The sequence below is a fragment of the Bos mutus genome, chromosome 3 (genome assembly GCF_027580195.1).
Source record: "Bos mutus isolate GX-2022 chromosome 3, NWIPB_WYAK_1.1, whole genome shotgun sequence".
NCBI classification, from domain to species: domain Eukaryota; kingdom Metazoa; phylum Chordata; class Mammalia; order Artiodactyla; family Bovidae; genus Bos; species Bos mutus.
The window spans coordinates 49,904,984-49,919,481 of NC_091619.1; the positions used below are offsets into that span (position 1 = coordinate 49,904,984).

A 14,498-nucleotide genomic window follows, 5' to 3' on the forward strand; every position below is an offset into this window, starting at 1 on the left:
TAAAAAGATAACCATAACATAGCTCTCTATAAGGGATGTTCCAAAGGTTTATAGAAAAACCTCTAAACCATTTAATGTAAAAGGATATTAATGAAGCTGAACTTTCTTTTTAGCTGTAGACAAAAATCATTCACTGAGCAATTTTTTATTATTTAAAGGCAGTTGTTGAAAAGAGTTAATGTGTATTTGACAGAGTAAATTCTTATTTAGTATTTTTATTCTCTTCAAAATGGAAAATTTCCCATAGATCTTAAAAGCATTACATAATAAATATTTAAATGAACCAGAAAATATTGAAAGGTCTAAAGAAAAAGAACAAAACAAAACAAAACCCTATAACCCCATCACCTAGAGGTAACCACTATGCATTTCTGATGTATCTAAGACTATATATATATATAAATTAGACTATATAGAAATATAAATTAGAATATATAGATAAGTCCATATGCTCTTTTAGGAAAATAACAATGTATACTGTTTAATATATACATATTAATTTCTTGGTTAAAAATATAGTATAATATGTATGACTATGACTTTTATTCTGGCTGTTTCATGAAGGTATCACCACCATTTCAGCCTCGAGTTAATCATATTTTTAAAATGGTTGACAGCTTAAAGATATTTCAAAAAATTATCATATTGATTATAAAAATAAATAAAGCCAAGAAAACTTTCTCTTTCTCTCTATAATACATATACACTTCGAATTTTCACTTTAGATGATACTGGAATAGTGCCTGAATGTTACAAGAGTCCAAATTTTAAAATAGATGAAGCTGATATACATAATTTATACATAATTCCAACTTGAGGGTGATGAAACAAAATATTTCACAGATTTAAATACTTAGTATAGTTAAGTAAAAATTTAGACATCCATTGCTATCACATGCATATTAAGAAATGTATAGATTCTTAGACACATACATAATTAATATTCACTGTTATTTTGTCTCAAATTTAACATCTTTCAAACCATAGATAATAAATATAAATTTTGAATATAGAACCAATGGAGAACCTTATGAAATCTGACACTCCAAGAAACCAGGTGTTATTTGTTAGAGGTTCTAAATATTTCTGAAGGCAGACAAATATCTGTTTTAAAAGTTACAAGCTCATGGTGATCATTTTGTAATATACAGACATATTGAATCACTATGTTGTACACCTGGAACTAACACAGTATTACAGATTAATTATACTTCAATTTTAAAAAGTAAATAAAATAATAAATTAACAAAACAAAACAACCCTGCTTGTAGGCCCCACATTTTGCCACACAGTCATTTAAAGAAACCCAGGCAGAATCATGGCTCATTGAAACATTATTTACATTACAAAAGGGCCCTATACTCCAAAAAGAGGCCTGAACTCCATTTAAGGACAACTCCCTGTAAAAAAAAAAAAAAAACGAAGTTAGAAACTCAACAAGAACTCTTTTTTTTGATCCCTATATCAAAACAAGAAGGGACCATCTTTTGGGATTTTCATTGCTTAGATAGGATCTATAATATATAGTAGAATATTGGTAAAATGAATAACATTTGGGAGTTTATTCAATTTTTAGGTATTCAAAACTATAAAATTTCCTATAAATTATGTCGTTAAAAAATGAACATATAGTTATCAAAAAATGTAAGTGAAAATTGTTTAATCATCTTAGAGCAGTCAAAATACAATTTAAGTTGGTATCTTGGTGTTGGAAAGCAATCATTTTACCATTTGCTTTTTAATCTTTTATAATTCATTTAAGTTGATGGTTAATCAAAAAACTGAGTTGTAATCAAAGTTGTTTTCAAACATTGTCATAATGTCACTTTGAAGAGTCATATCAATGGTACCAGCCATCTGTAGAAAAGAAGAGAAAATATAAATGTTACTTTAAAAGTTTATGCCTTCACTGTATTACATCTATATAAGAAAATGATAATGCAATATTTGGAACACAGAAAATGAATGCACTTCATTTAACATAATGAGTTTGTACATAACTTCTAATTTCTGTTCAACTACTGATTTTTGTTAAAATATCTTTCACATGATAAATAAAAATTAAAACTTACAAGAACACAAAGAACAAGTTTAACTTATCTCTCCAAGTAAGAAAGTTCTCAGTGTTAATCTACACATGAACTAAGATTACATGGTTTGATGTGTCTCTCTAACCAATACAGGACTAGACACACAAAATTATTTTCTTAATAAACTACTATCTTACCCATGTGAGAGAACTATAATATATAATGGTAAAGTCATGATTCTGCCCAATACTGTGTAACCTAAGGCAAATTGTCTAACCAAGTTTATTTTATATACAGGTATTTATGAAGAGCAACCAGACTGAATGTATAACATTCAGCACAGTTTTGCTTATTATATGCTAAAAAACTAAATAAAATAAGCTAAAGTATAGGAAAAGCTAAATTAAGACAAAAGAAACAAATGTTTTCTTACTATACTCTGAAGACTTCTCTAAATGTCCGTGAGACACAAGTTAGTCTTTGCCACAAAGACTAAAATGACACCAACTATGAAAGTTCAATTTTTTTTTTAAGACCAGTGAACAGTAGCAGCTCACAGTAGTAGCACCAGTTTGTAACCAGTTGGTTGACTTCCTGGATAAGAATCAGTGTTCTCTGATTATGTGGGAGATTTAGAATTATGACTTGGTTACCAAAAGGATATTATTTAATAAGAAGTTGTGTGATTCTTAAAAACTACGAAAATGTCTTTAAATATGATTTAGAGACAAGGGTAAATTCTTAGATCTTAACCCCAGCTATTTTCCTAGCGCCAGCTATTAGGATAGCAAATGTCTAGCCCAAGCAAATAGTTCCTCAGAAGTTCTTTTTTAATGTTCCAGTGAATGTTGGATACACTGTCCTGGTTTAAATATCACTGATACTCTTATCTCTAAGTATCCAGGCTTACCACAAAGTTCCAAAAATATGTAATGAAACTTGTTTTATTTAAAAGTACTTTTAGATTCTCTTCCATCTTGACTAAATCTGAATTTGTGGATATTGATTGATATCAAACTGGATACTGCCTGTACCAATTAACCTTAGATACCACAATTTAAATACTAAAGCTCTCTGCAGCTGACACTATAACCTGGAAATTCCTTTTACGGTGGTCCTAATATACACTTCAACCATTCAAACTTAAGATCAAAATTTGGGTCAAGGGAACTGGCAGAGGCTCTCCTAGGGAGCTTATGCTAGATGTCAAGTTATTGCTGCCATTTACAGTACCAATCTGGTCCAGAAGCTGCAGCATAAGAGTCTGGAGTGTCAAGAATGATAGTAGGTAGCTCCAAAGTCAAGTTTTTAATTGTCAAGCTGCTAGAGGTGGCACTTCTAGTCACGTTCCAGTGAGTTCCAGAAAAATGCTTGGATTTTAGAAATACCAGATTGCCTAGTTGGGTTGTTGGGTAGCAGGAAGTTGCTGAGATATTACTTGTGGGTAGCTAAAGTCAGGCCCTTGTGAGTACCAAAAGGAAAAATTCCTAGGTCACTAGAGAAATACTTCTAGTAAAGTACTAATTAAATTTTAATAAAGAACTTCAAAAAATATATATAAAAATTTGCTATTTAAATTTATTAAAATTCAATAAAATGAAAAATTGACTTCCTTAGTTCCATTAGCCACGTTTTAAGTCCTAATAACATGTAGCTAGCTGGTATTATGGAGAAGGCAATGGCAACCCACTCCAATACTTTTGCCTGGAAAATCCCATGGACAGAGGAGCCTGGTGGGCTGCAGTCCGTGGGGTCACGAAGAGTCGGACACGACTGAGCGACTTCACTTTCACTTTTCACTTTCATGCATTGGAGAAGGAAATGGCAACCCACTCCAGTGTTCTTGCCTGGAGAATCCCAGGGACGGGGGAGCCTGGTGGGCTGCCGTCTATGGGGTCGCACAGGGTCGGACATGACTGAAGTGACTTAGCAGCAGCAGCTGGTATTATAGTTTATTGCGTAAAGCACATTCCTATAACTGTAGAAAGTTCTGTAACAGAGATTCCCAACCCCCAGGTCACAGACTGGAGATTATGGAGTAGACTGGACATAAGCAACACACTTCAGACGTCATTGTCTCCCATCCCCTGAGATGGGATCATCTAGTTGCAGGAAAACAAGCTCAGGGCTCTCACTGATTCTGCATCTTGGTGAGCTGTACAATTATTTCATTATATATCACAGTGTAATAACAGAAATAAAGTACATAGTAAGTGTAATGCACTTGAATCATCTGGTAAGCACCCCACCCCCACCCAGTCTGTGGGAAAATTGTTTTCCGCAAAACTAGTCCCTGGTGCCAAAAAGATTGGGGACTGCTGTTGTATAAGAGCATATTGCTCTAAAGTAAACTCCATCATATGTTACAACACTGGTCAATACAGTTTGTTTCTGTCTTCACATTATAAATAAGCTGATAAAACTTGTGTTTTATTTCCTAGGAAATTCATTTGTATCATAATCAATACTACTTGTGTGCTCGGTTGCTTAGTCATGTCTGACTCTGTGACCCCATGGACTGCAGCCCACCAGACTCCTCCATGGAATTTTTCAGGCAAGAATACTGGAGTGGGTTGCCATTTCCTTCTCCTGGGGATCTTCTAGACCCAGGCATCAAACCCTGTGTCTCCTGCATTTGCCGGCGGATTCTTTACCACTGAGCCATCTGGTAAGCCCAGTCAACACTACAGCAAAGGGCAATGACTTTTTTCTTCTGGAACTAGTACTTCTGTATGACCTGTGAGTTCACATGACCTTTCCAGGATTACAAAAATATCCAGCACTCAACAAGATAAAATTTATATCTGGCATCAATGGTTACCAGGTTAAGTAAAGAAGGAGAAAAACATTATCTGTAAAGGAGATTAATCAATCAATTGAAACCAACATGCAAGTGACAAATATTAGAATTAGCAGAGAACCCATTAAACAATTATGATAATTGTATTCTATTTGTTCAAAAGTTTAACAGAGTTACTAAAAACATTAAAAATACCCAAATCAAACTTCTAGATATTATGACTAATGTCTGAGATGGGACAACTTCAAGTGGTCTAATACAAAAGTAACTGCAATCACTAAAGATTCCAACTATATAACATTCTGGAAATGGCAAAACTATGGCAATAAAAAGATCAGTGGCTGTAAAGGTTTAGGAGGGAGGGGTGAACATAAGGAGAACAGGGAATTTTCAGCAAAAGGAGAGTACCACAGTGGTTGATGTATGTCATTATACATTTGTCAAAACCCATAAATTACAACACAGAGAGTGAACCCGGATGCTAACTATAGACTTTGCTTGATAAACCAAGATTGACAATGGTGTGGCAATGTTAATTCATAGATTGGATAACAAATGTACCACACTAAAGTGGGATGTTAATGGTGGAAGAGACTGTGATTGGTAGGGGAAAGGGTAGGAACATGTGGGAACTCTAAGTGCATACAGAATATTTACCAAGGTAGATCATAATCTGGGCTATAAAACAAGTCTTATTAGTGAATTTAAAATAATTCAAGATATTGTGTGTTCTCTAACCACAATGGAATTCAATTAGAAATCACTAATTTTCTATTATTTTCACTAGCTAGAAAATTTCCAAATATTTGGAAAACTAAATAACACACTTCTAAATAATCCACAGATAAAAGGAAGAATTCTATACTTTTTATATATTAAGAACACCTTAAATAGAAATTTTATGGTGTTTTTGGTTTTTTTTGTTTTGGTTTCCGGTTTCATCAAGGTATAACTGACATATAACTTGATGCAGAGTTGAACTAAACACTGACTAAGATGGCATATCTTTTGGCCACAATTCACAGGTAGTTTATAGGTTTTTCAAGAATAACAACAGTAAGTGATTCTACCTTTGTGCCAGGCATTTTCAAATGTGCTTAATACAAGTAAATTCATTTCACCTTTTACCTTTACAGATAAGGAAACTGAGGCACAAGGAGGTTAAATGAATAGCCCAGGCTCTAAGGTCTATTTAATGGAAGAACCAGGATTTGAACCCAAAGTTCAAACCCAAACCCAAAGGCTCGAGGATTGATACTCTATTATTATGCTATGCTTGTGTCATTTAACTATGAGATTTTAATTTTACTCTCTAATTTTAGAATGAACTTGATCCTCACTAAAGAAGTAACTCCTCACACTAAAGAGGTAATTGTTACTGAAGAACCACCTAGAATACATCTTTGAACATGTAAAGACACTGCCCTGTTAAATCTTCCCTTTGTTAGATTCAGTAAACTAAAATTCACTTACTGCTTCTCTTCTCCTCCGCTCTTGCTCTTTCTCCCGTGCTAAATTTCGGTCTTTCAGAAGCCACAGTTTGTCTTTATCTTGAGCTTCCTGTGACTGCTGATCTTCTTTTTGTTCTTCTTCAAGACACTTGTTTTGCATTTTATTTGGAAAAGATTCTAGAGTGAAGCAATGGTCCCTTAAGAAACAGTAAAGTGAAAAGTAGGTTTCAAGCTCCTTAAAACTTTTTATTATGAAGATACATTTGTCAAATGACAAATATAAAGCAGTGTTCTAGATGTCCTTCTTCATGTTATGACATTATTTTTTAATATTTCTGATGTCAAATTTTACATAGGGCAATATATGTTAACAAAGAGAAGGTTTTGGAAAATTATGACCAAAGTTTACCATTATCTTCTTATATATAGAATGGAAACAATATTAAGACATTTCTGGAAAATAATGATACCATTATAATTTAGTAATATTAGTATTTTTAATAGCTTCTTTAATCACTTGATTATTTATATCCCCTTTAAAATAGGTATTACTACTTAATTTTTAAAAAATCAGTAAAAATTCACTTTTCTAAATATAATTTGCTCAGTGGTCTACTAAATAGCTGAATATAATCACTTACAAAAAAGAAATTTAATATATTTAAAATACATGTCTGTATCTCCCCAAATCTCCACTAATCCAAATAATTACAGACCTCTGATTTTCTTGAAATACTTTTGGTTCCTTTGTATTCTGTTCCAGATGTTTCCGTATTAGTTCCTGTGTTCGAGCTCTTACTTCCTTTTCTATTGCTGCTTTTCTAAACTGGTTGAAGAGCTCATCTGATGATTTCAGTACACCTGATGTTTTGACCGGTTTGCCTAAACTTTTCCAAGAATCTGCATTCTTGATCTTTATATCCTAAAACAAGTATTTGATTCAGTATACATCTAAAGATGTCAACTATTTGGAAGAAAAATATTATTTTTGATAAAAATCAAAAATAAAGATTCCAAAGGCTTTAGGTAATTTTACTAAAGTTAAAGGTTACTAAAGTAGAAAAAAAATAGGATAATAAATTAGCTAAATTCAATTATTCATCTAAGACCAAATTAAAACAGCATGCTTGACAGTTATTTCAATTTAATGTGAAACATATGTTAAGGGTATGATAATCTATAAAGAATATAAAAATTAACTGGTCACTGTAATCAAGACATTTATGAACAAGGTCCTACTGTATAGCACAGACAACTATAATCAATACCCTATGACCATAATGGAAAATGTGTGTGTGTATGTATTATATATATATGTGTATATATGAATCACTTTGCTATACAGCAGTAATTAACACAACACTATAAATCAACTGTATTTCAATATAAAAATTAAGTTACAATCTTAAAAAAAATTATTCTATGCAAAAAATAAAGCAAGTATACAAGTGATTAATCTCTAGAGGCAAAGTAAGATGATGGCAAAAAGACTGTAAGAAGTAAGAATGGTACAGTATTTGTTGAAAACCCTCTGACATAGCTTTGTTTTCCTTTCTTTGGTATGAAGAAAAGAATTAACTGCTTGTGATCGCTGTTCTTAACTGAAACAGGCCAAGGGAAAGATCTGTGGCTGACCAACAGAAATGTATGTAGTTGAAAATCTTCCAGTACCACATTTTTTTTAAAAAAGTAAACTTTTAATAATATATTTTATTAAAGGAGTCAAACATCCTTCCTCACCCCTAACACACACATACAAACCTTCACCATTGGTCACCCAGTTGTATTTATGAAGTCTTTCTTATATGTTACCTATAAAACCTATTTTTGTTCCTACCCATGGAATGGGCTAAATACTAGTTTCACACTTCACTTTTCTACTGAGTCAGTTAAAGAATATTGCCTGCAGATAGAGACATGAAACATAACATGGTAGTATACTTAATAGGAAATAAAGGGAGGATGAAACCAGGATGAAACCCTGGTCTCTGGTTTTGTCCTTAAAATGTCTATTTAGCTGCAATAAAATTCTGGCAGACCCTAAAACAGGAAAGTTCATATTTGGGTTTGGAGTATGGGACAATTTTTCAGATATTACAGAGAAGAATAAGATTTTGAGGTGAGAATGGAAAGCATTCCTCACAGAAGGAAAAACATAGGCATATGCCTAAGACGGAAAAGCTAAATTGGAGTCACAATGTAAAGGTGCTTAATCTTCATTTTGAAGTCAAAGCTAGAAACTATTGAAGGTTTCGTATATAATAATTATATGATCAGAGCAATACATCAAGAAGTACAGTTAAAAGAATGTTCAAAGCAGAATGGGGACTTCACTGTGGTATAGTGGATAAGAATTTGCCTGCCAATGCAGGGGACATGGGTTCAATCCCTAGTCTGCGAAGATTCCACATGCCACGGAGCAACTAAAGCCGTGTACCACAACTACCATGCCCATGCTCTAGGGCCTGCATGCCGTAACTACAGAGCCTGCATGCTAGAACTACTGAAGCCCATGTGCCTAGAGTCTATACTCCACAAGAGAAGACAATGCAATGAGAAGCCTGAGTACCGCAATGAAGACCCAGTGCAACCAAAAATAAATAAATAAATAAAAATAGATTAGAACAAGGAGGGTTTCAAGTCAGTCTGCATTATAAATATTACAAAGAGCTTACATTGAAGGCAATAAGGCCTGGTCTATGAGGTAGAAGTGGAAAAGGAAACATCTTGAAAATAAAAGCCAAAGAGTTTAGCAATTCCTTGACTTCAGGAGACTGAGAAATCAAAAAGGATTAAAACTCACAGGATGCCAGGTCTAGAAGTATATATGAGTCATCTGCAGAGAGACTGTAACTGAAAGCACCACAGTGGATGTTTAGAGAGAGAACTAGTAGAAGACCCTGACTTCCTCACACCTTCAAGACTTTGGGAGGGACACAACAATTTTAGACATCATTGATTCTTCTGATAGGGCAAATTACAGGAATGGGGCAATAGCTAGATTCGAGGTAAAATTAAGGCAGTGCTTTTCAGTTGAGGGTGATTCTCCTTTGCCCAGGGAAGACATATGGTGATGTCAGTAAAGTTTTTGGTTGTCAAATATGGGTGAAGAAAAGGGTGTTACTAACATCTAGTGGGTAGAGGTGAGGGTCCCTGTGAAGCATCCTACAATGTATAGACCATACTCTCAACAAAAACTTATCCAGTCCAAAATGTCGATAGGAAATGATGGAAGGAAGGAAGGGAGAGAAAAAAGAGGGGATATGTGAATATCTCATTCATGGTCAGTTTCTGACAATTAGTTTTGAGAGTCACTTTGACTGGAAGGAGATCAAACCAGTTCTCCTAAAGGAAATCAACCCTGACTATTCATTGGAAGGACTGACGCTAAAGCTGAAATTCCAATACTTTGGTCATCTGATACAAAGAGCCGACTCATTGGAAAAGACCCTTATGCTGGGAAAAATTGAAGGCAAAAGGAGAAAGGGCGGCAGAGGATGAGATCGTTAGATAGCATCACTAACTCAATGGACATGAATTTGAGTAAAATCCGGGGCACAGTGGACAGGGGAGCCTTGCGTGCCACAGGCCATGGGATCACAAAGAGTCGGACACAACTTAGTGACTGAAAAACAACAACTATATTCAAATGTCTGGAATAGTACCTGATGTATCTAATGTATCCCAAACATCTAGAATACTTGTTGAAAGACTGATCAATGTGTGGTCTGAGATTAAGTGCCCAGAAGACTCCATGAGGAAATCACCTACAACAGATTGTAAAAGCTAGTTTTATAACATGTTTTAAAATAAGGATAGCTGGCAAATACCAGCATTCTAGAATTTGAAATTAAACACAAATATGAGGACTGATGGTAGAGGGTGGGGAAAGGTGTTGCTCACAGTTTAACTTCTGTTTTTTAACAAATAGGCAAAAGTTAGTCTTAAGAGATCCAAAATTCATTCAAATTAGCACTTAAAATACCTCTGTGCCATTTCTATATTCAATTGTAAATTTCTTCAAGATCTGTGAGAAAAAAATAACATTATTCTTACCTTTTGCACTGGAACTTGACCTTGATATTCTGATTCTAACATCACTGTGTCATTATCACTGGACTGAGGCATCACAGTTAGGCCATTCAGAAGTTGTTCAGAATCATCTAGATGCACACATTTTTAGAACAGTACAGTCAAGTTAATATATTTCATCTTGATTCTCCACAATTAGACATTTTCCCCCTTTCTATGTTAGAAACTACGAAAACAAAATAACCAGTTTTTTTATGCTTCTTAATTTTGGGGTATCGTTAGTTGGAGAATTGTAACACTGTAAAATAAACATTTTTCACTGGAAATTTTACCTCCCTATATTTCTTTTTCTTCTTTTTCTTTTTTTGGCTGGGGGGTGGGGAGGAGTCAACATAAAGTATAGCTGACATTTTGGATGGTTTGCCTTGAAAATGAACCGAAAACATCTGTTATTTTTGATATTGACTCAAGTACTGCATTTCGGACTCTTGTTGATTATGAGGGCTACTCCATTTCTTCTAAGGGATTCTTGCCCACAGCAGTAGATATAATGGTCATCTGAATTAAATTCACCCATTCCTGTCCATTTTTGTCCACTGATTCCTAAGATGTCGATGTTCACTCTTGCCATCTCCTGCTTGACCACATCCAATTTACCTTGATTCATGGACCTAACATTTCAGGTTCATATGAAATATTGTTCTTTAGAGCACTGGACTTTTCTTTCACCACCAGACACATCCACAACTGAGTGTCATTTCTGCTTTGGCCCAGCTGCTTCATTCTTTCTGGAGTTATTGGTAATTGGCTTTTGCTCTTCCCTAGTAGCATACTGGACAGATTTTGACCCGGGGGGTTCATCTTCTGGTGTCATATCGTTTTTCCTTTTCGTACTGTTCTTGGGGTTTTCACGGCAAGAATACTGGAGTGGGTTGCCATTTCCTCCTCCAGCGGACCACAATTTGTCAGAACTCTTCACTATGACCTGTCCGTCTTGGGTGGCCCTGCACGGCATGGTTCATAGCTTCATTGAGTTACACAAGCCCCTTCGCCACGACAAGGCTGTGATCCATGAAGGGGTTTACATGCCATAATAAGTGGAAGATGATCAATGTATGGCATACCTGAATAAATAGGAAGTCTGCTCCAAGCCTATTACTGAAAGCTGAGGGTAGAGGGGATCCTACTTAGTAAGCCTGTGCTTCAGAATCTGGCTAGAAAAGCCTGGAGTAAAGTAAAATGATAAAGGCTTAAGGATGTAACTCAGAGTACTATCAATATATACAGCAGGCAGATAAAAGTAGGTATCTGTAAAGAACATTCAGAGATGTTAATGATCAAGAGAGCAGTGTCACAGAAGCCAAGTATATCAAGGATCTGACTGAAAAACAACTTCATAGGAATGCCCTCTGGCACCTTAAAACACTACAAAACTCATCCTTCATCAGACATCTGTTATTCATCTGTGTTCCAGGTCTGTCAACCTGGACCCATATCCAGTCTTGGGTTACGGACTGAGCCCCAAGGCGTATACACCTTTAGTTACTAAAACTTGGCATATATTCATCTTTTGAAGACCTGCTCACTCAACCTTTGTGCTTTCTTTCAACTTTTCCCTTTTTCTATCGCTTAATTTTTTTGTATTACTTTAATAGCTTAATTTTTAGCCGTCTTCTCTGGTCTCTCTTCCCCATCCCTCCAACTGGCCTACACAATACTGGCAGATTAACTGCACTTAAGCACACGCTTTGTTCCAGAAATCTTCATTGGCTCCCCACTAACTATACCATTACAATTAAGTCCAAGGTCTCTAGAAATCAAGGTTCTTTATGACCTGAACCTGATCTATTTTTACTTAAAAACCAAAGGAACTTTTTGGCCAATAGAAGACACATTTTTCATTTTCACCGAGCACTTTGTTGAACAACATATTCACCATTTTGTTCTACTACCTTCTACCATTTTTCAGGTGACTTCATTTCCAGGTTACTTTTACAGTCTTCCAGGGAATTGAAATTTTTTCCATTAAGAGAATTTTGTAAAGACCAAAATAAATAGAAGATTATGCTTTTTCTGAGGTTCCCAGGTGGCACAGTGGTAAAGAATTCCTGTCAATGCAGGAGACGCAAGAGATGAGGGTTTGATCCCTCGGTCGGGAATATCCCCCGGAGTAGGAAATGGCAACCCACTCCACTATGCTTGCCTGGAAAACTCCATGGTCAGAGAAGCCTGGTAGTCTACAGTCCATCGTGTTGCAAAGAGTCAGACATAACTGAGCGCACACACATGCAGGTGTGTGCTATATGTTAATTCCAGACACTTTATGTCAAGTGCTGTTTTCAGTTGGTCTAATTGGAATCATTTGGTTTTCTGGAAGGAGCTCATAATAGAGGACACCCTTCCAATCCCACCACATATACAACATCACCTTCTTTGGATGAAGACTGGTCTTTGGTATGGTGGGGAGACCACCTGCAATGCAGGAGACCAGGTTAATCCCTGTGCTGGTTCCATCCCTAGGTTAGGAAGATCCTCTCGAGAAGGAAATGGCAACCCATTCCAGTAGCCCAGCCCGGAAAATCTCATGGAAAGGGGAACCTGGTGGGCTACAGTCCATGGACATGCAAAAGAGTCAGACACAATTTAGTGACTAAACAACAACAAATACAGAAATATTAATCTTTCAAGGAGATCAGGTAATTTCCACCTTCTTCACCTCCTTAAATTTTACTTTCATTTCTTTTAGGGCAAATGTTTTTACTTTATACCAAAGATGAGCACAATAAAGGACAGAAATGGTATGGACCTAACAGAAGCAGAAGATATTAAGGAGAGGTGGCAAGAATACACAGAACTATACAAAAAAGATCTTCATGACCCAGATAACCATGATGGTGTGATCACTCACCTAGAGCCAGACATCCTGGAATGTGAAGTCAAATGGGCCTTAGGAAGCATCACTACAAACACAGCTAGTGGAGGTGGAATGGAATTCCAGTTGAGCCATTTCAAATCCTAAAAGATGGAATTCCAGCGGAGCTATTTAAGATCCTAAAAGATGATGCTATGAAACTGCTGCACTCAATATGCCAGAAAATTCAGCAGTGGCCATTGGACCAGAAAAGGTCAGTTTTCATTCCTGGACCAGAAAAGGTCAGTTTTCATTCCAATCCCAAACATTCCAATGCCAAAGAATGTTCAAATTACCACACAATTGCCCTTATTTCACACGCCAGCAAAGTAATGCTCAAAATTCTTCAAGCCAGGCTTCAACAGTACACGAACTGAGAACTTCCAGATGTTCAAGCTAGATAGACGGAACTAGAGATCAAACTGCCAACATCTGCTGAAACATCAAAAAAGCAAGAGAGTTCCAGAAAAACATCTACTTTTGCTTTATTGACTATGCCAAAGCCTTTGACTGTGTGGATCACAACAAACTGGAAAATTCCAGACCACATGACCTGCCTCCTGAGAAATCTGTATGCAGGTCAAGAAGCAACAGTTAGAACTGGACATGAAACAACAGACTGGTTCCAAATTGGGAAAGGAGTACATCAAAACTGTATGTTGTCACCCTGCTTATTTAATTTATATGCAGAGTACATCATGCGAAATGCCAGGCTGGATGAAGTACAGCTGGAATCAAGATTGCTGTGAGAAATATCAATAACCTCAGATATGCAGATGACACCACCCATATGGCAGAAAGTGAAGAAGAATTAAAGAGCTTCTTGATGAAAGTGAAAGAGGAGAGTGAAAAAGTTGGCTTAAAACTCAACGTTAAGAGAAACTAAGATTATGGCATCCGGTCCCATCACTTCATGGCAAATAGATGGGGAAACAATGGAAACAGTGACAGACTTTTCTTTTCTTGGGCTCAAAATCACTGCAGATGATGACTGCAGCCATGAAATTAAAAGATGCTTGCTCCTTCGAAGAAAAGCTATGACCAACCTAGACAGCATATTCAAAAGCAGAGACATTACTTTGCCAACAAAGGTCCATCTAGTTAAAGCTATGGTTTTTCCAGCACTCATGTACGGATGTGAGAGTTGGACTATAAAGAAAGCTGAGCACTGAAGAATTGATGCTTTTGAACTGGGGTGTTGGAGAAGACTCTTGAGAGTCCCTTGGACAGCAAAGAGATCAAACCAGTCCATCCTAAAGGAAATCAGTTCTGGG

At 35.9% G+C, this 14,498-nt stretch overlaps 1 protein-coding gene across 1 annotated transcript in view; it reads right to left on the bottom strand.

Annotated features, from left to right (window-relative positions):
• Nucleotides 1-1,773: 1,773 nt before the first annotated feature.
• BRDT (bromodomain testis associated) overlaps nucleotides 1,774-14,498 on the bottom strand; it is a 40,704-nt gene continuing 27,979 nt past the window's right edge. Inside the window, exons 14-17 of the mRNA XM_005894705.3 lie at nucleotides 10,338-10,444; nucleotides 6,998-7,203; nucleotides 6,304-6,478; nucleotides 1,774-1,857 (exon numbers count right to left, since the gene is read on the bottom strand). Coding sequence (XP_005894767.1) covers nucleotides 1,774-1,857; nucleotides 6,304-6,478; nucleotides 6,998-7,203; nucleotides 10,338-10,444 — 572 coding nt within the window. The remainder of the gene's footprint in view (nucleotides 1,858-6,303; nucleotides 6,479-6,997; nucleotides 7,204-10,337; nucleotides 10,445-14,498) is intronic.